General features: G+C 42.0%; 1 protein-coding gene across 3 annotated transcripts; it reads right to left on the bottom strand.

Annotated features, from left to right (window-relative positions):
- Window positions 1-5,925: 5,925 nt before the first annotated feature.
- GPR141 (G protein-coupled receptor 141) lies at window positions 5,926-25,481 on the bottom strand. Of its 3 annotated transcripts, XM_037386789.1 has the most exons (4): window positions 25,379-25,481; window positions 14,349-14,410; window positions 10,734-10,994; window positions 5,926-9,176 (listed from the first exon to the last, which is right to left on the bottom strand). In XM_037386789.1, the coding sequence occupies exon 4, from the start codon at window positions 9,171-9,173 to the stop codon at window positions 8,229-8,231; it is 945 nt and encodes a 314-aa protein (XP_037242686.1). In that variant the 5' UTR covers window positions 9,174-9,176; window positions 10,734-10,994; window positions 14,349-14,410; window positions 25,379-25,481; the 3' UTR covers window positions 5,926-8,228. The 3 variants fall into 3 exon arrangements, with proteins under 3 accessions (XP_037242686.1, XP_037242685.1, XP_037242684.1); XM_037386788.1 differs by lacking the exon at window positions 10,734-10,994 and having other exon boundaries at window positions 25,379-25,480; XM_037386787.1 differs by lacking the exons at window positions 10,734-10,994; window positions 14,349-14,410 and having other exon boundaries at window positions 25,379-25,480.
- Window positions 25,482-25,566: the final 85 nt, after the last annotated feature.

Below are 25,566 nucleotides of genomic sequence, written 5' to 3'. Positions count from 1 at the left end.
CTTGTGTTTGCAGTCTGCTGTCAGTGGTGGACAGAATGAGAACTTCAGTTTCATGGGTGATTATTTTTTGTTCTTTTATTTGTGATTGAGTTTACAGGTTGATTATTGTTGAGACAAAGTAAAATGTATGGAAGTGTGGAATACACACTTAGCAGCCCTGAAAGGAGCCTATTCTTGAATATCAGGGCAGGCTTCAGTAAATTGCCTCTTTATTTATTACAAGATCGCATACGGAGGAGATAACAGCAGAGCTAATGAGACTGTGCATATATATGGGTTACACTAGTAATGAGAAACAGCTACGCTAATTAACTCTGCTCCCTAATGAAATTAAATGCATGCAGTGAAAGACATATATATTAAAGTCAATACCAAGCCAAAGTATATCAATTTCTAATTTCTTCAGTATGGCAGGGTGACATAAACAATATCAAGATTATATATTATCATGGAACAGTAATCATTGACAAGGAAGAAGCAGGACTTTGTGCTGGTAGGCTAAGGTGGTTCAGTTTCCACCAAAGAAAACAGTATCTTCTTTCCCTCACCCCTTCCTCTCCTCCAGACAAGCAGACTGGTAAATTAATGAACTATTATTTCTTACTTTTTAACTTAATGTTGGAAAAATAACTTGAAACGTTAATTTGCACATGTAAATTCATTAAAAGCAATGTAAGCTCAAAATATAAGATTGAGTAGAAGACATAAAACAGCATTTTTCCCCACTGAGCTCACAATTATTTTCACGATTGAGACAATGGTGACAAGGGCTGTTGACACTTCCATTTTACCCTGTAACTTTTCAGTCAACTTGTTTGCTGATCTGTCTTGGGGACAGTCACATTGTCCCCACTGCTGCCAGTTGGTTGTTGACTTGGCCATGCCTTCCCCTCTCAGATGTCAACCCACTTTGTTCTACCTGGTCAGCCTGGTCTGTCCATGCTCCTTCATCCTGTTGATGAAAACAGAGGTCAGCTTTGGAGTTTGGGGAAGTTAGTTGTTGTCCACTGGCTATGGACTCTGGTGGCAAAAGGCTATGGGTCTGTATGGTCTGTGTAGGTGGAAGTTTCTGAGGTTATGGGTGAATTTCACCTGATGGAGACCCAGGTGCAGGTTCTGTTGCAGCTTCAGCTTTAGTGGCAATACTGGTGGGGCCCTCTGGAGCTTTACAGGCTGTGGGGAGAGCTGATGCCGCAGGGGTGGTTAGCATGGAGACCAGGTCCTCCTCAGTCATCACACAGTTGATGATACCCAATGGAAGTGGTTGAGGTGAACCCACACCTGGGATCTGCTCCAAACAGAGCTGAATATGGTGCGGTTTATTCCCGAGTGGTGAGCTGAATTCTTAGCAACCTACACAAAGCATATTCCCATAGACCAGTCCCACAAATTATTGTCTGCCATCCACTTCACGACCATCTCCTTAATATCACTGTCTGGATGCTCTGCTAGTTCTTGGCTTTGGGAGTGCCCTGGTTTTCCATGCACCAGGCTGAGCTGAGGCCAGAAATACTTCAGATCTGGCGTGAATTGGGTAATGAATTCTGTTCCGTCATGACCCTGTGATACAACAGGGGCTCCTAAACTGAGAAAGATGTCAAGCTGTAGAGCTACCTCAGCTGCTTTATTTGATGTAAGTGGCTGAAGAACTCAAAACTTGGTGATGCAGCCCTGGTACACCATTATCCACTTGAGGCTGCCTAGACACATGGACTGTATATTGATAAAGTCAACTTGCCCCTGTGCTAAGTGCTCCTTGTTCAGAACAGACCACCCAGAAAACCATTCCAAGTGGTGCCTTCTCTTTTCTTGGCACACTACACAGAAGGATTTGAAGTGCTTAACAGCATTTCTGGTGATGTTTGCATACTGAGACAACAAGTGTTTCATGACAGTTGTGGCCACCGTGGCCAGTAGCCATATATGCTTTTTTGATGGTACCATATGTGTCCTCAATGCTCATGTAATATGTGGGAGATTCCTCTTTTGTCTGCCTCCTCTTAATCAGCCTCTCAGTGTCTCTACATTGTAGAATTTTGTATCTGAAATGAGGGAAATAACGAGTTTATTAGCAGTAAAGCTGTGTATCTAAATGGGGAAAGCACTGATGTATACACTTAGAGTTAAAAACCCAGAAAGAGTAGGTTCTCCATACTTACTGCGTAAGCAGGTAGTATTTATGTCTTGACTTGGGATTCTGTTTTGTCATCTTTATTTCAGCAATAGCTGCACAATACTCTGCTTTTGGGATCATGTACTTGGAGCATTTCTTATTCCTTTTGTATAGTTCTTTACATTTAAATTCAAAGTCCTGAGGCAGCTTCAGGAAATCAATTACTCAGCAAGTAGAGAAATCTGATTCAGCTCCCTCCTGTTACATACAGCTGCCCTTGCATCAATTTCTGACATATGCTACAGTCATATTGTGAAACCAGTCATTTTGTAAAATTACTAAAATCTTCAGCCATTTCTCAAAATGACTTCCAGTTATTTTGCAAAATGTCATAAAATAGTAGGCAGGTATTATGCAAAACAGCTAATCTCTAGCTTTTTAAACTTATTAGCTTGAAAGACAACAGAAATAACTGTTTTATTTCCTTTTATTTCCCAAAGTACTCAAAACTACACATTATATCATAGAGTGAACTATATACTATATTTTCTAAAATAAAGACTCTTGTGAGATCAACTTTACTTTGTAAAATTTGCAGCTGTTTTTTATTTTTTGTGCCATTGGATTAATATTTGAAACACCTGACATTCACCCCTGGAACAACAGTGGCAATAGTTCACATTTTGTGAAATGCTCAAAACGGTTAGGTATTTCAGGTGAAGACCAAGTAGAGAATGCCGTCCAGTGTTGTAATAAAACAAATGTTGGTTTCTGAAATGCCTAAACCCAGTATAGTTATGTGACTGATACAGTCATTTCATGAAAGAACTCAAATTTCCAATTACTAATATTTTTTGTTCTAGAATAGCCACTTTCACAGTATCATCATATTATACACTGATTTTCTGCTGTTTGGGTTTAAACTTCTGAAGGCCAGTTTACTGTAGACACAGTTTTATTCTTGCAAGCTGAATTTAACTTACAAACTGCTTTTCATGATGTGAAACTTTGTGATGCTGTTTCTAGTGTATGGACACATTTTGCGTCTTGAGCAGGTCCTGATTCAGCTGCTCCTTCTGTAGCAGAGGATGGGAGCTGTGGTCTGCCTCCATATATGTGGAGTTTGCATGCATGCATGTTTCTTTGCATGCAGCTTCCCGACTGGTGAGGCTCTCCTCTCCAAGGATATGATTCCAAGTTCTCTGCCACAGGATTTTCCACCAGTGCAGATACTGTCTTTGCTGCCCTTTCTTACTTCTTTTCTCCCACGCTTTTGTAGCACCTGACTAGTGGAGTCTAGCATCTGTTGATGTGCTCATCAACAACTCCTGCTGTGAAGCCTTGCATCTGCTGAGGAAAAGCATTGGGAAGACAAAGTCCTATCTGCAATTTTTACATGTTTCTGTTAGAGATTATGGTGCCACCACCAGTATATGCCTCCCCCCTCAGCCATAGGCAGGTGGTGTGTTTCTCTGTGCTGTAGACCTCTAAAACAGATGAGAAGCTGAGAGCTCTTTCACAGGTGTCCTTCCCTTAGCATGCACCCCCTGCCAAGCACAAGTCAGGGTCTTGCTTCCCAGGTTCAGATGAAACATTTGGAGATACTACTAAATTTCTGTGCAGCATCTGTTTTGCCTCTTTTGTTGGCATTGGGCATGTGGCCCCTCCTGACTGTGACCTTGCCATGGATGGAGTCACCTGTGGATTTGATAGCTGAGCCCCGAGCTGGTTGTGTGTTACCCTTCCCAGCTGTGAGACTTGCACCATGTCCATTAGCAAGACCTCAGAATCAGGGGAGCCCCAGCCACCCATGGGTGGCACACAATTCACTGAGGGCACAGCTGCTACAGTGAAGGAGCAAAACCAGCCAGGCAGTCTTCAACTGGAGGTGTTACTGGGAGGGAGGGAAGTGTTACCGGTTGAAGGTGAAAGCAGCCAACCAGCTTGTCTGCTGCCTCGCCAGAGGAAAAAGGACTACATATTACTTAATGCTTCAGGGAATGAATACTGTATATTATCTTTATTGGTATTTATCTTTTGAGTTTAAATCTGGCTTATTAAGCATCTGTTTGCAAGTGGGGAAAGTTACCTCACTGAGTACCAGAAAGGTTAGTTTGATTTTTTGAGGTTTCTGTCTGGGAGGTCAACCTGATGTTTTATTAATGACCCCTTGACTTTTGAAACCAGCCCTTGTTTCCAATCAAGTCCTAGCCACAGGGTTTACTAACAGGGAAAGTGCACACAAAGTCCTATTTCTCTGAGAACAGCAGAAACGAGTGACTTTATTGGTCAGAAATGTCCAGTCCTGCAACTCTGCAGAGGTTTCCATTCAGGCACTGCTGCCTCTGCCACCTTTGGGAGTTGCCACAGTCATCTTTTCTCTCCCCATCCCTGGCAAGAGCATCAATGCCCGAAAACCCTCTCCTAGACTGCATCTGTGGAGGTCCCTTCTTCCCCTACCAGCACGTCTAGTCTAAGGCACCCTGGTCCTTGGGAACACATGGAAATGTCAGGTGATGTGGATCTGTGAAAAACTGCCCGGAAATAAAAGATCTGGATCCTAAAGGGAATTAGACAAGTAGTATTACAGTCTGATAAATACCCCAAATGAGCACTGCTGCAAAAAGCAGTCTTGCTGTATTTATCCTTACGTTGACTCTGTTTCAGTGACTGCCTGCTGAGGCAGGGAGGGAACTGATGCAGCTGAAAGCCATTCAGCAGAAGAACCCCAGCCCTATGGTAAAGTGGTGGGGGAGTGGGAACATACTGACAGAGGGCAAGTTTGCTCCTGTCAGTGACTTTCTGGCAACTTTAAGCATTCAATAAGCAACATGAGATGAAAGCCAGCGACATAGTCTATGCTGTCTTGCCACTGTGTTGTGGAAACATGCTGATACTCTGCTCTCCTATCCTCATCCCCTGTCACATCGTCCATGTCCTCCTATCCCTTCCATGTCCTGCTGTAATACAGCTTTTAATGTTCTCACATGGTTGTTTTCTAATCCAGAACTATCCTTTGTGATCCAGTTGGAAAAATCAGGGTCTCCTTTAAGCCCATGGTGCCTCTGACCAAGCAGGTGATGGTAACTGGGTATTCCCACTTCTCATCACTGCCCCTGCCATCCCCCATCACAGAGCCACCTGGCTACATTCTGGATGCTGCTTTGGCCTTGTCCACCCTTTCTTCTTCAGGAGTTATTCAGACTCTTCTCCTTCTGTGGCATCACCTGGCAGCACCTCCAGCCCTCCTCAGCCCTCCTCAGCCCTCCTGGGGGAAGCGAGCAGGGAGGGTGCCCAGTAGGGTGGGAGAGAGCAAGCCACCAGTGAGGGGAAAAGCAGGGGGAGGCTGGAGGGAGCAGCAACTGGTCCTCCCTGCGAGTCCTGTCAGCACCCTTGCTGGAAGCATCACCTCTGTCACCACCAGGCAGGGCAGGTCCTGCCAGTGTTCACCGAGATGTCATTCTCTCAGGGTGGAGGCAGGCTTCCTCTGCCAGGCGCTAAAGCTCACAAAGACAAGTGGCAGATGTAAAGTTTGTGTAGACAGTCCCATATAAAGCATCACTTGGTGCTGAATAGTATCATGAATTTAAACATCGAATTACAACCCCTTTTTTCTGCTCATTATCATCCTGGGTTAACAATAACATCATTAGAATAAATATTTATTTGGAAAAAAACCCCACATTATCTAGGAGTTTTTGTGATGCTATGGTGCAGGGTATTGTGATGTGTGTGTTTTTACAAGAACTAAGCAACTTGTGATTTTAACACATACATGAACAACATTGGTTAAGCTGTATGGTAAGGAGGTATTGTTTGTAAACATATGTTTTATTTTCTCCAAGTCTTGCTGAATTCAGATACAAATTGCTTTTCATTCATATGTGTTTCGCAGGAAGGACTTCAGCACATAGTCATATGGCAGAAGGGTTATAATATAGTGTTACAAAGGTATGCAGTGCCCACAGAACACATGCAAGATATTTTCTTCTACCAACGATGTTGCTATAGGAGGAAGGAAAACGTTGTGCCATTTTCCATCTTCTCTCCTGCCACAGGGAAAACCTGAGTTCTTTGTGTAGTTTTAAAACAAATCTGGATCAGAGAAGTTTATTGCTCTCTTAATGACACATAATTAACCAGGAGTGAACTACTCCTTTGAGCTGACCCCTTCCATGTTATGGAAGTCTACGTAGTTCCCCAACTACTGTTGAATCTGGCTGGTAGTCATCTTCCTCTTTACAGTGATCCTTTTGGGGCGAACACCTTCTCAGAGAGTTTTTTCTCAGATACACACACACTGCAAGCTCTCACGTTTCTGTCTTCACAGATGTTGTGATCCAGGCTGTCTGCCAAGGGTGGGCCACGTGAGCACTCACATCTCACTTGTGTTATGAACTGCAGTAATTTCCAACTTTGGGTGTCATATAGCATTACTCAGACTCTGACCTGAAAATAATTTCTCCTGATCACACCTCCCGAGAGATATAGAGGAGCTTGAAGCAAGAAGGAAGACAGGGAAGGAAGGCTATAGAAGAGATGGGATCCTATAAAATAACCATATTGGTGGGACCTAAAGCAACGAGCATAGCACTAAGATTGTACAGGCACAGCAAGCTCAACCAATTGTTATTTGATTGCTGTCCGATGTGCAAGAGATGTTGAAGGCAAAGTAGAAATGTATGGAAAGATTCAAAAGTATGAAAAGGTGGACTTCAACAGCATCATGAGCATAGACTGTCACTGGAAATCAATCAGCTGATAACCTCTAATTTGTCAAATGGTTATAATATTGTCCCACTGACTCTAGATGAAAAACCTTATGCAGATGACAAGAAGGAGAAAGATATATCAGTGATTGCTGTCTTGGGTTATAGCAGTCAGAGATTCACACACTTTTTTTTTTTTGGGGGGGGGGGGGGGGGGAGCACAAGGGATAAGTGTAAAGCAACTGAGCTATGAAAGCCTGAATGTCTTTCACAGAATCATTTTGCTGATTTTCTTCCTCTTTTTCTAATGGAATTCAATTCTGTCTTCAGAGACAGCAACTGACAATGCCTCACTGAGACATAATAAGCTTTTTAGCTATGCCAGGTTTATTAGCTTTTTTCATCCCTCCAATCCAAGCAACAACACTTTAACTTCTCCTACCAGTACATGGTACTAAATTTACAGAATTGAATTCAAGCTAAAGATACTGTAATTAGTCATAAATTTCAGAATTGCAGAAAATCAACATAAGATTAAAAAAAGCATTGTTACCTTGGATACCAAAAATACTTGAGGTTTTAAGAGAAGACAACTGCTGTCTGAATGATCTAAATAAAATAATCTTCACTGTTAAATATCTTTTTTAAATTGAACAATTCTGTAAGTAAAAATACAGCTTTTTTGTTTAAACTTACAACATTCTTTTCAGTAACAATGTGTAATCTTTGTTGTTGGAGACATTTCCAAAATGTGGAAGAGAACAAAACTCTTTTCTGCCATAGTGATACTATCTCCAAAAGGTGATTGTGAGAAAATTTGTTAAGAAATAACCATTTATTGCTGGTTTGTTTTTAAAGAGTTGGTTTAATTATTCAGTTCACTTAGAAGTTTATGCTTGTCTTTACAGTGAAGGAACAGACCAACTGAGGAGGAACAGTAGCTTTCCTGATACTTTATGAGAGCTTGTGGGGGATAAGAAATGTATGTGGAAAATTATTTAGATCTTTACATCTCAAAAATATGTGCCTTATTGCATAAAAAACTGCTTTTCTATTTGTGTTCCTACATACTTTGCAAATTCCCTTGAGTCTCCTCCCATAGTGCCTTTGACTTAACAAACCTTGATGTAAAAACAGTAAGGCAGAAGAGCCCATGCCCTTTCCTCCCTTTCCTCCAGGTGCATCCACAACTCACTAGGTAGCACTGTGAGGACATGCCAGAGGTAACCTTCCAGCTGACCAGGTGTGACACTGGAGGCGATTTGCCCTGTTATTTCAGAGAGCAGGTGTGCAGAGCCCCACTCTTTCCAGAGCCTGCCCCGGCCGGCTGAGGAGAGGGTTTGCCATGCCTGCCCAGCATCAAGTCCTCCCAGGTCCAGGTCCGTGCATGCTGCCGGAGGTTGATGCTAGCAGCAAGAAAACTTGCTGCCCAGCATGCCCACCTTTTGCTTGAAGAGGCGGCTACCACTCAGCACAAACGACAGCAGGTCCAGGCAGCTGAGGGCAGTCAGGCTCAAAAAAACCTCATTGTAGCTTTCTAACTGGTCAAAATCGCTCACGTGCTGTATGTAGTAGGCCCTAAAGAGGTGATAGGGAAGGAAGCAAATGATGATGACACAGATGAAAATCAAGTTTTTCACCTGGGCCCAGAACTCCTGATGTGACCAGAGGGTGGTGGAAAGTTTTCTCGCCACTTTTACTAGGATGAAAATCTGCAGGCCCAAGAGGACACAAGTAATGCAGGCGACAGCTACAATTATGGTGTAGTTCAAGGCTTTCACACTGTCCTGCTGTAGTTCTTTGTGGAACTTAAAGCATGTTGTATCATTGTATGAGCCTGAGCGCCCGTACTCAAAGCACAGCACCGGCACCACAAACACCAGGACAAGGACCCACACGGCAGCACTCGCCGCGATGGCATGCAGCTTCCTATAGAACTCCACTTTGTCCTTCCATTGAAAGAAGATGAGCCACCGGATCACCAGTGTGATCACGTAGAATAGGAAGGTCAGGTACATGTGGATGTGCACCATGGCACTCACCATTTTACACAGTGGCATCTTGAATACCCACTTCTTGTTGACATAGTAGTGCAGACGGAAGGGCACGGTGAAGAGGAGGAGGCTGTGCACGACGACCAGGTTAATGATGGCTGTAGTGGTCACAGACAGAGTGTTCATCTTGACCAGCACGAATGACATTGTGATGGACCCAATTCCACCTCCAGCAAAGGCAACTGAGTAGGCAGTGATCAGTATGACACTTGTGGTGTTGGTGTGAGTGAAGGCAGAAGAGGAGTCACTGCTGTTCCTGTTCTCTGCAATCATGTCCCTGAAATCTTCCTTGTACATGTTCTAGAAGTGAAAGCATACATAAAGATTAAGATAAGGTATGAATGAGAGTGCCCACTTGAAAAACCAGCAGAGCTTTCCACCTGCATGTTGCTCGAGGGATAGTACTGCAATCTTACAGTTGGCACAAACTGTAACCAGTAGTTTTACCCAAACATCCTCCAACCTAGGAAAAAAATGGCTAAGAAGGTTGTATGGAGAAGCTGCTCTAGTTTTTAAGTCATTACTATCCATACCCTTAAAAACAAGCATGAGTTAGTAACACGTGAGATCAAGAGATCCTTAGAGAAATCACATGATTGTGGTGGTTTTGAGCTCTCAGTGTTACTAGTTCTCCTCTCTCCTGAGCATCTGCACGCTTTTGCAGTGAAGATCAGAGATATTGTTCAAATTCTGCTACTATTCATCAGTTTATTTGCAACACAAATCTGCCCTTCCCAGAGCCAGATAATAACCATATGTTGCTCTATCAAAGCTACAAATTCTGTTTGTTACCGAGCACAATTTTGCACACATTAAAGTCAACTCCTCCTCCACGGATAATTTATCCGAGTCAGGGATTACACACCATGGATACCCAGGCTCCATGGAGATGCTGCTCAGATCCTGCCAGACGGAGTAGCGTTGGCAGTGCTGTCCTGGTGCTCAGGGCCATTTCACACCTAATATGTGGTAACTGGGTGTTACAAAATGGGTTGTTAGAAAACATTAGGAAAGGACATCCTGGGTTAGTGCAAATAAGCCTCCCTGGCCTGAGCTGAGGCTAGATGAAAGTTAATAGCAAGTTTAGTAAGTACACTATACATTTCTAATATATTACGGTTTCAAAAAGAGGTTAAATATAATTCTAAACGTAACATCTGGTAGGATTTTTAAATACAATAAGACCGTGTGGGAGGGAAAGAGTTCAGGCAGGGTGTTATCCTGAAGCATGTTTGCATCTATGAAAGTATCAAGTGGATGTCCGCACTAGTCACAGAAAAGAAGCAGGGGCAATTGAACAGTGCTGGGCTCTGCACTATCCCCGTTACACTGCCACCGCTACCTGAACTATAATTTTAAACTGACCCTGGTATGTCACCCATTTCATTGGTGAATCCCACAGCACAAGAGGGGGTTTTCTGCTGAGTTTTTGTAATTTTATTATTGCAATGACTTCAATTTCACAAAGCAGTTCCTCTGTCTCTTTGTATGAGTGGTGTTTCAGTTTATTTTCATTTTTAGGTAGCACATACTGCCAGAGGTTGGGAGGGGAAAGAAGTTCTTGAACAGCTCTCTCTTGTCAGAAATATGTCAGGAAATACCTGTAACTTTTATAATCATAATCCACTTTTATTCACAGTGGGGGATTAATATCTGTGGTGCATCTCAGACATTTTCCGTTGATTTTTAGCAATATTTCTAAGCATTCACCCCTACAGTAGTCTAGGTCTCTTTATACATTGAAAAGGTAGTTATTCTTTAGCTATCCCAATGCATCTAAGACTCCAGATATTTTATTGTAGTCAACATAAATACAACTGCCATATCTCGAGGTGTTGGTTGTTGGCACTCACTGACCTTTCCTGTTTGAAACTGTATTTAAGAGTTACGTGGACAACTAATTCCACTGCATTATGAGAAGTAACGCGGGTTGCAATGAAAGAGCTTTTTCTCAAAGGCACTTCAGATTGACACACTGCAGCTCTTGCATCAGAAACCATGCAAGTTCCTTCCAGTTCTGTTCTCATTTCTGAGATGTTGCGTTTCAGCCTCATCACCATGCAAGCCAGAAGGCATTAGCTAGATGTCCATCAGTTTCTCCAAGTTGTTATGCTTTCACTAAAAAAAAAAAAAAAAGGTCTCTAAAAAGTGGCATTATCGCACTGTTTTAATTTAAAATGCATATTTACAGTTTAAAAAGTGCCACAGCCCTAAAGGCAACACGCTGGAAATGCGGGTTGGTGTGAGCAGACCCAGCAGGGAGGCTGCGCTTGGAGAGGAAGGACCCCTTGCCGTCACCCTTTGGAGCCCGACAGTGAAACATGAACTGAAGGTGGTAAGGAACAGATAAGCAGAAGTCAGATAACCAATATTTTCCTCAGACATTGCTATTAAGGGAACAGCAAGAGACCTATTTCTGTCTGCAAATAAGCAACTGAGACACTGAAATGTAGGTTTCTGCAGAATTTTACAGTCATCACTAAATCCCTTCATTGTAGGATTCTGCAGGAAATCTCATTTTCATTAATCTTCCAGAAAAAAAGCTACCAGCAGCTATGATATGAGATTATCAGGTCTCCAATACTACAGGCAACCCACTGAAATATCATTGCGTGATGAATACAGAGTACAGCATTACACAGAGGAAACGCTACTTTCTGCTGAAATGAGGTTTCCTATTGTACTGACATTCACATAGCTGTAACCTACTGACCTGAAACACAACGAACAAGTCCTTTGGCTAAAATCTAACAGGAGGCACATAGAATGAAAAGGAATGCAGGTTTTACAAGAGACTAATTAATTGTATGACATAAGGCTATCTACTGAACCTCACTGGAAACATAAGTTACAGAAGGCTCCAAAAGCTGGACAATATCTCACAGCAGAGGAGGAACAACAGGAGAGACCACTGAGAGCAGCATCAAACTATCTAAGAAATGGTCTTCCCTCCATGCTACTTAGCCCCTTGCCAACATCAGCTGTTGTAAGCTCTTGCCAGCTGTAACAGCATTGTTTCAGTACTGGACACAGCTTGTTTTAAACTAGCTTTTTAGAGTGGCTGTACACCAGTCACAGAGTTACAGTTCAATGTCATGCCTTCTTTCCTCCTCCCCACATAACCCCTGGTCCCAAGCAATGTCTGAAGCACCAAGGAGCTCCTTCAGGATGGTACTTCACAGCTTTGCCTCACCCAGGTGGCTTTCCTTCATGCACACCGATGTTAGCTCTTGCCATCTGTCAGAATGGCAGGAGCACTGAGAGGACGCAAGTCATTGCACATCCAAAAGCAGAAAGTTTCTCCTCAAGGAGGTGTTCTTGTTCCTGTGCCTTCCTACCCCCTCTAGCTACTGCCAATTCAGTGATACTGCTCAAGTTTGGGAGTACACTTTGCTCTTCGTCTGTGTTCAGCCTCATCACTTGGGTAAACTTCTGCCTGACATGTGCCTTGAACAGCCACGAGGCAATGATGGGCAACCACCTCACCTGAGCGCCATAGCAGTTAGTGACAGCTGCTGGTGCCGAGCGCTTGGGGACAGTTGCCAAAATAGCTATGTTTGAGTTTGACGGAGCAGGCAGATTGTCAAAAGGCCGGGTGCTAGGTTCTTTCAGATATATGGTCAGCAAAGAGATTCTCATGCATTCAAGATTCATCAGCTATCAGTGTGGGTCAGGCAATCCGCAGCACAGCCCACAGGACTTCCCTGGACCACTCTCTTCAGGCCAGAGCATGCTATTTACAAAGCCAACCCAGTCTCTGTCAAAATTTTCCTGGTAAAAAGAATGTTCATTCCAACCTTCAGGAACTTGTTTCTCTTTTATCTTACTGTTAATTATCCTATCATTAAAAAAAACAACACAAAAACCAAACCCATATTTCTAGACATAATTTGTACAACCTCAGCTTCCAGGCACAGTATGTGCTTCTGGTTTTGCCTTCAGATTTCAAAAATATTTAACAAATTTTGGCTTTCTCTATAGATACCTGACAATAAGTAGAGATAAGAGACAGAAGATACTTAATTTTCTCTTCATCCCAGTCATACTTGTGGCTCCTCACTGAACTGCCTCCATCAGCATTGTGCTCCTGTTTGGTTCTTAAGTGAGCAGCTTTGCATTTGGCAGTGGTAAAATGCATGTGACTAGTTTGCACCTGACTTAGCAATCCAGATCACCCTGTCACTGGCTTGTTCCCTTCATTGTTTATTATTTTCCCAGTCAGGTTCATCAGTCACCATTATGTTACATCAACATTATGTCAACTTATTATAAAACCATAAAAAAACTCATTCATTAAAAATGATGACAGTCTTACAATCTGCCAGCGAGCTCTACTTTCCGTATAACAAGTGCTTGCAAAATTTATGCCCTCCATGTACGTGTGCTGAGGGACCGGCAGGCTTCGCACAGATTTTCATGTGTTCTAACAGTTGTGTTCTGCAGAAGCAGCATTTGCAGCCTGCATGTACCCAGCTGAGAAGTTTTATTTGCATTTGGAGGGGAAGAAAGTTCAATTCAAATGAAAGATTTCTATTTTTGACAGACTTAAAATGGGAAAACAGGGGTTTGTCAGAACTGACATGTCTACATTGAAGTAGACTAGGTTGGAGGGAGCTCAAAATACAAGTATTTTTTTTAATAAAAGTCTACTTAAAATGTGTGTTTGTTTCACAAACATCCTCATTTAGTATCAAAGATTATTTCTGTTGATGGCATTGTAATTGCTTTTCGATTTGCTCTAATTCCATGCTGTGTTATGGTAATGTAGGCTATGTTACTAGAATAATTGCAGAATTCTCTTCATTTCAAACTAACCACACACACCTGAAATCTGAAGTATAAATATCTGCTTAAAGAAAAATGTTACAAGTTAAAAATATGAAATATCAAGTGTGTGTTTACATTTAGATATTGACTTTTTCTAAACAACTTTTAGTAATTCCTCTAACTCATTCACTAGCTCAATGACTCAGCTTGTGTCATCATTATACTGATACTTTTTAATTTAAATCCAGTCTACTGAAGAATAAAACAGGATGGAAAAACTTGTTGAGCTAGCCCTCTTTCATTTGAGATTTTTTTTCTGGTATTACACAAAACCAGAAACCATAGAACCTTCCCAAAAATAATTATTTACCATCCTGATTATATCTTATCAAAGAGAATAAACTTACCCTTCTAGGTTGTACAGAGATTGAATGATATCAAACACACAAAGATGGAGCAAAACAAAGTTAATTGCCTCCCAATTTTAGGTAGCAGTGTAGAACTACAGGATAGCAATAAGGAAAAGGATGAAGCAATATTTTCCCAATACTAGGAAATTACAAATAACAGAAACAGTTATGCAGAAAAGCTTTAAAATGTGTTACAAATAAAACAAGAAAATCGGATACTTTTTTTTCCACTAAAGTTACAAACATTGGAAAAGCACTGCAAACCAAGGCTTTTGTTCATTTTCTGTATACTTACAGATTAGAATTTCTTTCCCCTCTTCAAAGGTTGTTTACTTGGCTCTTGGTTTTATGCAAGCCCTAAGAACAAAAAAGCAGAACACCTGATGTTTTAGAGTCATGGCCTTCCTTCCTTCTTTGAGCCTGTGACAAAGCAACAACCATGAGCCTCAGCTGTGTGAGGGCAGGGCTGCCCTTAAGCACCCAGCCTCGGGGAGGTTTTTAGTTGCATCACAGGATCCTCTCTTGCAGCTATTTCATAGCCATATGAGGTCTTCAAAGCCTCCTGCTTCTGAACAGTTATGTTCTCCTACTGTCTAAATTGATCAAGTCTATGCATTGATGTAAACCACACAGATCACTAGGTGCTCCTTTAGGAAGGTTATTCCCCAGAGCGGAGGAGATCATTTGAAAGAGTTTTTTGAGAAAACAAGGTAAGACAGGAGCAAAATATGATCTATATTGTAACTAACTGTGGGTTTGGGTATTGTGAAAGTATAGATATTGAAGTGCAAGGGATGAAATGAAGCTCACCCTAAAGCCCAGCATCATGTCTCAGCCCTGCTTTCTGCCAAGACTGTAGCTCAGCATATGGATCTCAGGACTCAGTGCCACTGCTACACCTATATAGCGCTAGCAAAATGAAACTAGCAGATTTTATTAAAAAACAACAACAACAACAAAACCCCAAAACATTAGCCGTGTCAGTATCAAAGGTTCATCTGCAGCAATGGTTGGTGTGTGGTAAAAGATGTTTCCCTGCAGGACTGAGCCTCCATGAGGAGTTTGTGCAAGGTCAGTGTTTCCCTCCTGCAGGCTCAACTAATTTCTGTCGGAACACAGTTATATTTGAGTATAACAGTCTCAAAGGCAATGGTATTAACATTCAACATTTACATGTAATCTTACATAAGGACATTTTAACTGACTACATCCTGTTGCTTCACATTTGACAAAAAAAAAAACACAGGAGACAAACTGTTCTGTGGTACCTCACAACAGACTGGTATGTGAAGGAGACTGCCTTTTTGCATTGTGCAATTTTAACAGTGGTTAACAGCTAAAAAGCTATTCAAATAATATTAGAAAGTCATCATCATCATCATCATCATATTTAGCTTTTACCTAGTACCTTTCTGCAGCTGATCTCAAAGCTCTGTTAAAAAGTATACCTATCGCTCTCCCCATGATACAGCTAAAAAGATGAAACCTTTGTTTCAAAGCCAGATATAAAGCTAAGGGATCCTTAAATCAAATCCTATACCTTTTCAGGTTAGTCATGCTGACTCGGCTTCTTGTAGGTCTCGCTCTAGAATAAAATCATCTCAACTAATAGTGGGAAGAAAGCTGAGGTAACTTAAAGCCCTGTAGGTAGCATCTGAATATGGGGTTTTAAAGTTATATAACATTGTTGATACGTATAATAACTTAATGTATGTGTTAATACGTATAATATTGCTTATATATAGTTGATGCATATAATAATTACATAACATGTAAGTAATAGAATATTGTTGATAAATAACAATGTTGTTTTCCCAAGCTGTCATCACAAATGCGACTTTCCAGATTGCCTTCTTTCCATGTGTTTGCATTCTGCAAATCTTCAATCCTTGCACTAAGGTTTAAAACAAATATTGAAATACCAGAGTATGGTCTAGGGCAGACATCCTCATTATCTTTGTTCACGAATGCCAAGTTCTAGATAAGTATAGAAAGCTTAATACACATGGTTGTAATTCATTTTCCCTGCTAAATTGATGCAATTTTGCCAAAGATTCAGCATCATGTATAATGTCTGGAGTATGTTTCTCCCACTGCGGTATGAAGAATGGGTTTCAGGCTGGTACTTTTAGATTTTCATCAGTAATGCACTGAGCTGGTGGCAGAATGTGATTATGTTAGAACATCACACAGCAGCTGAATTTAAACGCAGGTGCTAGAAATGCAATGCATGTATTTTGTAAATTTCCAAGTAATTGCTGGTGGTCTTTTCAATACCCCCAAAATCTAGAAGTGTGATAGTGGGTTTGCACAGTGCCATTGTATCACCTGGATCAGACTTTCAACTAGTTTGAATTTTTATTATAGCAACAGTTTTATGGGCCAAGGCTGTTTAATCATACTTGAGAGCCTGGCCCAGATTTCAAGGACTGCTTGTCCTGGGATCTGCATAGCATCAAGGCTCCTTTTACTCCGGATTGTGTGAAAGGTCCTTAAGGAAAGACAACCATGCTCAGGCATAATATACGCTGTAAAGGATTTTTCAGCTGTTCCGAACTCAGATATGTGCATAGAATAACCATGGCAACCCAGGTGATTTATTTTTCTACATTTTTTGTGCCAAGACTCAAGGGTTTGGGTTGTTAAATCAGCAGTGGACCATACAGGGTCGTAGGAGGTGTGCAGATGTGGTGGTTGGGTCTTGTAGAAAACTCCTTCTCTCCTTCACTTACGTAGGTGGCAGAAAGCAAGAAATAAGATCCATCTGAACACCTTAAATTCACTGTGGGTAACCTGACTCATTTAGTTAGTTGAGAGTAAAGCTGGAGTGATACTCCTGAAAACACTGGGCTGATGTTGATAACAATCAGGCCCCCAGAGAGGTCTGTAAACCTGTGATTGCTAAGGGTGAGTTTTGAAATATTCCCCAAAGTGCAAGGAACAGTTATCTGAACTTTGCTGGGCAGTTGAGCAGACTTTTGTCAGCCAGAAAACTCTATTAGAAGTAGCAAAGTATTCCTTAATTATAACATCTTCTTTTACACTGGAAGAGGTAGACCCTGTGTCCCATTACATTCATGAAAGAATCAGGACTTGAATTATTGGAAAACTACTTCAACGCTGGGTTCTAGCCTTCTTTGTTCCTTGTACATTTTCAAATCCATCACATAAACTTCATTTATATTAATAAACATAAGGTTTTTTACATCACCCAAGGCGTTGTCCCATAGTTGTTAGTCTTGCAATGAGCCATCAGCCTGATTCTCCTCTCTTGTGACAGCTATAACCTATCGTTTCCTAAAATGGGGAAAAATCACATTGCCCTGTATGTTTGACTATGAGAGAGATGGATTTAGTAGATACACCTGTGGGCTGACTAACACCAAGTGTTGGTCACCTGTTCCTCAGGCCTTTTTTAGTATGGGTCAGAGCAGTGTCCTCAAACAAGGGCAGTGTCTGCTGCCTAGGTAAAAAAGATGAGATACAGAGAGAGCATCATCTGCTACATCTCGTGTTCCTTACAAAAAGCCCAGATCTGCTCAGAGTCCCTTCCAGTGCCAGCTATGGGCCTACTCCTAGTATATAAGACTGGCTGGATCAGTTATCAAGCTGTAATTGTGACAGGCTAATTGCATTATATCATTAAGTAAAAGATCAGCTGCTAATATGAATAGCAGAAAGGCAGCATGCAGTTAGAGTGAGTAACCTTTAGCTGCTACCAACAAAATCGTATTTTTGACTCATTTCTAATGTGCTCTCAAGCACCTGAATAGAAAGATATTAATTATCTGCAAAAAGAAAAATGTTAGGTATCAGTAACAGCCAAAACCATTTTGTAGATTATATGTTTCTTAAAATGTCTCTATCTGTGTTCTGAAGTGGTTGTGATTTGTGGCTGTCACCCAGGCTGTGCAAGGCATCCCATGAGTGAGAAATACTGCCTGTGACACATCCGAAAGAACATTTTGGAAAAGTATAGGGAGGAAAATGTGACTTGCAATTCCTTGTTTCACACATTTTTGCACAGCAGAGAGACAAAGTCAAGCTCCTCTAAAAAGTGGAAATACATCTGGTGGTCTCCTCCTAGTTCCCTTTTCTGATTTAGAGTGAAAAAAAAGCCGCTTTGCAAGTTACTACCCCATGGCATTATTACTCAAATGAAATTTGCTTGAGAGTACCTGAATTGTTTGGGGAAAGCCTGTTTCTCCTTCAGTCTATCTCACTACCTTTCTCTCCTTTGGAAGCACCCAAATTGCACCTCACTCCATGTTGAAGTATAACGTATCAATAAAACCGTTTCAAATTTCTATTCAGCTCTTACCATAATCCAGACCTTTCAACGGAGAAGTACTGTAAACAAAACAACACCTAAACCCACGTCAAAGTCTGCTGCATGCCTTTAATAGTGGGTATGTGGGAAGGATAACAAGTCTAGAAAACAACTGTCCTGACACTAATAATTTGCCCAGCTTTCCCCATACCTACTCCTGTTTTCTACTGGCACTGTGCTTTGGCCTCGGTGTTGGTCACTGAGGGTGGGAGGAGCAACCAGAACCATGTACAAAAGATATCTGTGCAGACTCCAGTCTACATGGACCTTTCTGAGAAGGTGTCTTACTTATTTTTAACAACTGCACATTTCCAGGAGTCTAGCACCAACTTTAATACTATCTTGTTCTGCAGGATTTTACTAGTTCACATCTGTTGCATGCTGGTAGGTTTTTCAGGAGATATGCCTTTCATCAGGAATACGGCACAGCAAGTCAGTCATTATGGGAGCTTGTTCTCACCAGGATTAAAAAAATGGAGGGGGGAGTTGACTGACAAGAAGATTCATTACTCCTGCCATAAGGATGACATTAGACTGCAGAGATGGAAATCATATATGCGGTACCATGCCCATCCTATATGCATATATGCCTTTCCAAGAGAAAAAGCCCTTCCCTTCATCTGAAAATACAGTGCTCATCATAAAATTTGTCTGAACTCTGCACTAGCCTCTCACTAATTGCCTGCTGAGGCAGCCAGCTTGTTGTAAGGAAGAATATTTTTTTAAGAAAGATTACAGCATGAGTCTATTGATACTTGCCCTCAAAATGCTGACTGCAATTGCTAATACTGTTTTCTTCTCAGATTGTTTATTTCAGTTGATTTCTGACTGCAGAGGTAATACAAACTCTATCATCAGATGCATGGAAAGAATCATTTTACTAATGATCATTTTCATGCTGAATATACATGTACAGTTATTTATGAAATTTAGTATGCTAAAATGTGTTTGTGTTGGCAGAGGAACAAACCTCCCTGCATTAGTCCAAGAGTGTCTGCCTAGGAGCAGTACAGAAGGCAAGGCTCAGTACCAGTACTGCTAGATGGGTAATGAAGGTGCTTTCCTACCTGAGCATAAGCACAATGAAACACATGACTTCGCTACTACAGTTGGTTAGACAGGAATTCGGCATTCCACCTACTTCTTTCAGAAATAAGGAATTTGCTGCAAGTGCATTGCTCCACGCTGCATTCATAAAGTACATTGATTTGCAAGGGCCTTTCCTGCTCAGCACAGCCAAAGACTGCCTGAAGGAGCGAGGCGCAGCCTGGATGCGAGTGCTCTCTACATCACATTGCTTGGGCTGAAGTGGTTCATTTTGCTGGTAAATCTGGAGGTTTCTGTTCTGAGCTAATGATAAACATTGGTGTTAAATTAAGATCTCCAGTGCATTTGCCAAAATATACAGCTAATTGTGCTAGGAATAAGCTCATTACTGATGCATTTTTTAAGATTTCTGACTTTTTGAAGTTCAGCTGAAACATTTAAAGATGCAGCTAGGGAGTCCAGCCAGGAGCAGCTGTAAAAACACCTATGTGAAGGGCTGCTGTCTGGGCTTTGTAAAGAGTACCCACACCTGCCCTTTGTCCCACCATCCTCCTAACATGCTTTCTTTTAGCCTCTTTCCCCCTTTTGTTGACACAGGACTCCCCAGAAAGTCTTGAGCCATGTTGCTTGTGGCCATAATGCTGGTTTGTTGGTCCAAATCTGTTTATTTGATTTTGGAGTGCCCTGTGCTGTGGTGTTGCCCCTCTTCTTGGTTGGTCTTTGGACATCTTTATAAAAAAGTAGAATTGAAAACATTAAACTGCCAATTAGTTTCCTTTCTGAACTTCCTTCTTTTCCTTTGATACAGGTTATTTGATGTTCTATACATCTTTCTGATCACTGGAAATCATAAGCACCAAATATTTTACATCATTATTCACTATAGTTGAGCTCTTCTTAGCAGAAGACGGACTGACAGGACATTCCCATACAATATTATAAGCCCTACATGACAGATGTACAGAAAAAAAAAAAGAAAAAAAAAAGAATTAGTAAAATCCACCTGGAGTCAGTGGAAAATATCCACAGTAGGGTAGTGACATGCCCTTTAGCTTATCAACAGGATTTGTTAGGCTGGCCATAATGACGTGCCTCTTCAGCCCCATTGCTTCTGGTTCTTGAGTTAGCACATTAAGCACTAATTTGAATACATCTTCACAAAAAAGGATACCATCAAAATAGCTTTCCTGTTGATATAAGAATTTGGGGAGATTAAAAAATAAGCACACAGTTAATGTGTTTAATTGTGCTAGCGAAGTGGAAATGAGAAGCATCAACTCACTGAGGAGACATTCCTATTGCAGGCTTTCATTTCTTTCTGCACCATCAAATCAGGATCATCACTGAAAGTGATTCAATGATTTCTACAGCCCTCACGATGAGAGATCTCACCATTTACTGCTAAGTACCATTAGCACAATGAAAAGTGCAGATAAAACAATGCCTATTGCATATCCACTCCAGATTTTCCTTATGCCCCTTACTTTGGCTAGAACTATTTTCCCCTTAATTTCACTTAAGAAGAAAGAATTCACTCTACTCAGTGAGCTGACAGAAAAATAATGAATTCTGTATCAAAAGCTATCTCTATTTAATTTTCGGATTCAGTTTCCCTTAGAGAAGTTACTGGGCACCTGAGCTCATTCCATTCCCACACCTAAGATTATCCTCACATGAACTTGATTCCAGCTGTGTACCAGAGATCCCTTCTAGGTTAGGAAGAAGTTGATTAATCTGGTGAGAAGTTCCAGCAGTAGATTTTGTTATGGGTTTTTTGAAGTATTTTTTCTCTGAACGTTTTTGTTTCAGATTCAGCAGCAGCCTGCACTTGTTGTTTTAGGGGTAAAAGGGCAGAATTTGTGCAGCTTTCTGTACGGCGTTGGCAAGAGAAGATATGTGTGTTACCATGTGGGTCTGAGGTGTGCGTGCAATTCAGAATGCAACGCTATGCAGAAACACCTAAGCTAGCTTTAAATAGGTAGTTGGTGATAAATCCGTGTTGGTGTGACACTCCTTCTAGTCAAATATATCCCAGTTTTCCAGGCATAGAGGCTGTAGTATTTTCAGCACTTCACTCCTCCAGAGCTAGTTTCAGTATCTCTGCATGAGACTGCAGATAGCCATGTGCACATCCCAGTTTGTTCCTATTGAATCATAAAAACATCCAGGTCAGCAGAAACCTCCAGAGATTTTACAGTCACACCTCCTGCTGAAAGCAGGGCTTTAGACTGGGGTATCCAGGGTCCCATCAAACCAAGCCTTGAACATTTCCAGCAAGGGAGATTCTGCCGTTCTGAAATTTTCAGTCTCTGTCTTGGACTAGGAGGACCAAGCCGGGACACAGCATCCCAGGTGTGGCCTAAGGGATGCTAAATGGGGTGGAATAATCACACCCTTGACCTGCTGGCTGTAGTCCTTGCCTGCTGGCTGTACTCTTGCTGAGGCAGCCCATGACAAAGCCTCCTTTCACTGCTGTTAAGGGCACACTGCTGGCACAGGTCAAGGCTGCTCCCCAGGCAGACAGACCTCCCAGACATCCACCCGCCACTGCATGGGATTACTCTGCCCCAGGTGCAGGATTTAGCGACTCTCTTTGTTAAACATGCAGTTGTTGTTGGCCCAATCTTCCAGCTTGTTGCAGTCTCTCTGGTGGCTCTTCCTTTTAGCATCTCTCTTCTCCCAATTTGTTGCCATCTGCAGGCTTGCTTGCTGAGGGTGCATTCAATTGTGTCCTCCCAATTTTTTATAAAGCTATGGAATAGTATCAGGCCCAGTACTGACCCCCAAGGGACTCCACCTGTAGCTAGCTACTGGTTCAGCTTTGAGCCATTAGCCATTGCCCTTTCAGCTCAGCATTTTACATAGTTGTCCACCTGTCTCGTGGTCCATCTGTCCAATTTGTATCTTGCCAGCTTGCCAACAGTTTATTAAGGTGACCATGTCAAATGCCTCGTTAAAATCAAAGGAGATGATGTCCATGGCACTCTCCTCATCCACTGAGCAAATTGTTTCATCATGGAAGGCATCACAGAATGGCAAATAAAGTCAGTGCAATGCTTTTTGTAGGGCGACAAGTACTTTTCACCTAAATAAACCACCTTTACATCAACCTCTTCATCATTTGACAGCTACTGGTCTCAAAATTTCCTTCAAACAATGCCACCTGTACCGCTAACAACTTCTTGTATGCTCAAAACAACCCTGCTTGTGAAGCCAAATACCTGGAATGACTCCCTTCTTCTTTTGTTCCAAAAACTGCTTCACCTGTTTATCCTTCCCTGTAGGAGGTCAGTGAATAAAAAGAGGCAAGACCTGAGAAAGGCACAGCTCAGGCTGGGAGGCCTTGTGCCACCTGCTGCAGCAGAAATGACATACCAGCCATCACTGGCTTCCACCAGGACGCGGCAGGGAGGCAAGCATTCCCACCAGGGAGCCAAGGGCTGCCTGGTGCCCCAGCTTCTGAGATACAAGCTTGGCAGAGGTCAGACTGGGCAGGCCCACATAAAGACACCCCTACTTATCCGCACCAATATAATTGCCACCTTGTGATGTAAATTGAAATGTAAAATATCCCATCAGCCGTGACTTCCCATCAGCTGGGAAGGCAGACCCAGTGATGGTCTGATCACTTTTCATGACATGTGTCACACTGAGGGCGAACAGCAGCTGCACATATTTCTGGGACATGAAGTTTAGGGAGGTCCAGCTGATATGGACAGCTGCAGTGCACGTGTGTATCAGCCCATGTTACGAGAGGTTCTCTACCTCAACACCAACTACCTATACAAGATCCAGACCCTGTTTCTTTTCTTCAAGATCCTCTGCAGTCCTAAGCTTTTTTTTCAAAGCAGCTACTCCCAGTTTCAGAATGAAGATTGCGATGAGCAGCTGCATTTCCAGAGACTCTTTAAGATAAGGATAAACTGATTAGGATGCTTCCACTCTGGGCTGTCTCTGGGGCTAAGAACCACCACAAAGCTGCATATTTCTTATAGAAATTCATAACAGCACATTTATTAAAAAACCCACAGCAACTTCTCAAAATAAAATATTATGCTGCAGAAGTTTCTGTATTTCAGTAAGGAGAAGATATAGTAAGTAACAATCTGGGGCAGCCCATTAATATACTCACTTTATTCAATTAGCTTTGAAAGGTATTCAGATATTTTGTGAGGATCAGTTGGACGTCATGATAATGTCATCATTCTATGAATCCACACAAAACAGTAACAGGCCTCCAACTATGTCATCCAGTTATTGGTATTGCTAGCTTTTTCACATATAAAATGGTGAGCAGAATCTTCTCAGACTAGTTGCTTCTGGCAGCATGCTTGAATGGCTGGCTCCTTTATATACCAAAAGGATGCACAATCCTATAGCATATAGTCATGCAACAAAGCAAGGCAAAATAGCCATCACACTTCCTACTGCCCTCAGCATCGCTTTTGAATAATGTGTGATTTTTGCAGCACTTCTCTTAGAAAGATGAGTCCATGATTGGCTCACCACCTGAAGAGCACTTTCCATGGGTGCTGAGAACACTGGGAATATTTAAGCTCTCGGGCAGTGAGATGCTCCTGGACAGCAGCAAGTGTATGGACGGTTATTGCGGAGTATCTGGTGGTGCCCTTCAGACCTGCAGCCTAGTTTTCCGTGTTATAAGTTGTTTGTGTGCTTCAACTGATAATACTGTCACCAAGATGAAAACTGCAATGGTACAGTTCAAAAGGAAAGGTGAAAAAATAATTCTGCTAGTCTCTAACTTCTTAGAGGAAGGATCATAGAGCTGTGGTTCCAGAACAGGGGGAGAAAAAAGCTGCCACTGCTGCTACAGAGATAAAAAAACACACACCTGATACGTGGTCACCCAGGAAAGCTACAGAGTCCAAGCAAAACACCACTGCAAAGTTACACGAATAATATAAACTTAGACCTGTCTGCATTTGGTGACACAGGTCATTTTTGCTGGTGTACCTTCTGATCACTTTTCTCTGTCCTCCAGCCACAGCTCTATCTTCTCTGATTTATCTGTATTACCCGATTCATACTTTTCTTTTCCATGATCACTGAGAAAGACACTCAGCTGCTCTTCCTGGCTAACGAAGGAAAGCTCTGCAACATCAATAAAATGGAAAAACCTGTCACCCAAGATTGCTTTGTTGCCTTCCTAATGGCCTCCTGTACACACTGAGCAACCGGAGGACAGAGATGTAAAATTAAGTATCAGAGCAGATCATCAATGGCTAGGCCAGCTATCCAGAGCTCCTCAGTGGACACTAAACCACTCACCAGCCACCCTTGCTGAGCTATGCAAGTGTCTGAGAGCATCAGGGAACGTGTTCAAAAGCACCGAGGTAAAGGCAGAGCTGGCAACCCTCTGACTGTCAGGGGACTTATGATCCTCAGCATCTGAGGTGATTTTTAAAAATTTACTCATCATGAAAGAGTATCAAAGCCCATGAGAAATCTAGTAGAAGCACTGATAGATAAATGGAAATTTTCTCCTTAGTCTTTGTTTAAAGATTGATTGTCAAAAGCGGTAACACTACTCTTGTCTTTCTGGTTTACATATTCGTTTGATAAATTAATTTTCAGAAAGGATTATGGAAGCATGGATGCTATTGCAAAAGGAGGCTGGGTGCCCTTCCTGCAGTGCCGACTCCCAAAATACACTTTTAACTACCTTCTACTTTGCTTCCACAGATTTCAAAAAACTCTGACATTCACAACTGCTGCAGTGGACTAAAAACCCAAAGCACATTTAACTTCCAATCTATAACATTTGCTTTAAGCTTATCTCCCACCAGGAGCTGTTAAGCTCCATCCAGATCTGAAGACTTCTCATTTGAGTTTAGTATTTCCCTCCTCCTCTCCAAGGTGAGGGATAAAATACTGCCTTCTGCACGTCTGCCTCCATTACCTCTGCCAAGTACCTTTGTAGCACTTACCCACGGGCTCTCCAGCAGCATAGTAGGAGGCTTGCCTTGCTCCGTACAACGCCGCGATTTCATACAGAAATGCTGCTGAGGAACTGCAACTGCAACCCAGCTCTGCCTGCTTCCTGAAATATTGCCCACTGCCCACAAACCACCCAGCTGAATCACGTGATTAGACCAGTTTTTATCACCTCATGCAA

This window comes from Falco rusticolus, chromosome 4 (genome assembly GCF_015220075.1).
Source record: "Falco rusticolus isolate bFalRus1 chromosome 4, bFalRus1.pri, whole genome shotgun sequence".
Taxonomy (NCBI): Eukaryota; Metazoa; Chordata; class Aves; order Falconiformes; family Falconidae; genus Falco; species Falco rusticolus.
The sequence above is the reverse complement of the archived record's forward strand: the minus strand, read 5'-3'. Positions and strand labels throughout refer to the sequence as shown.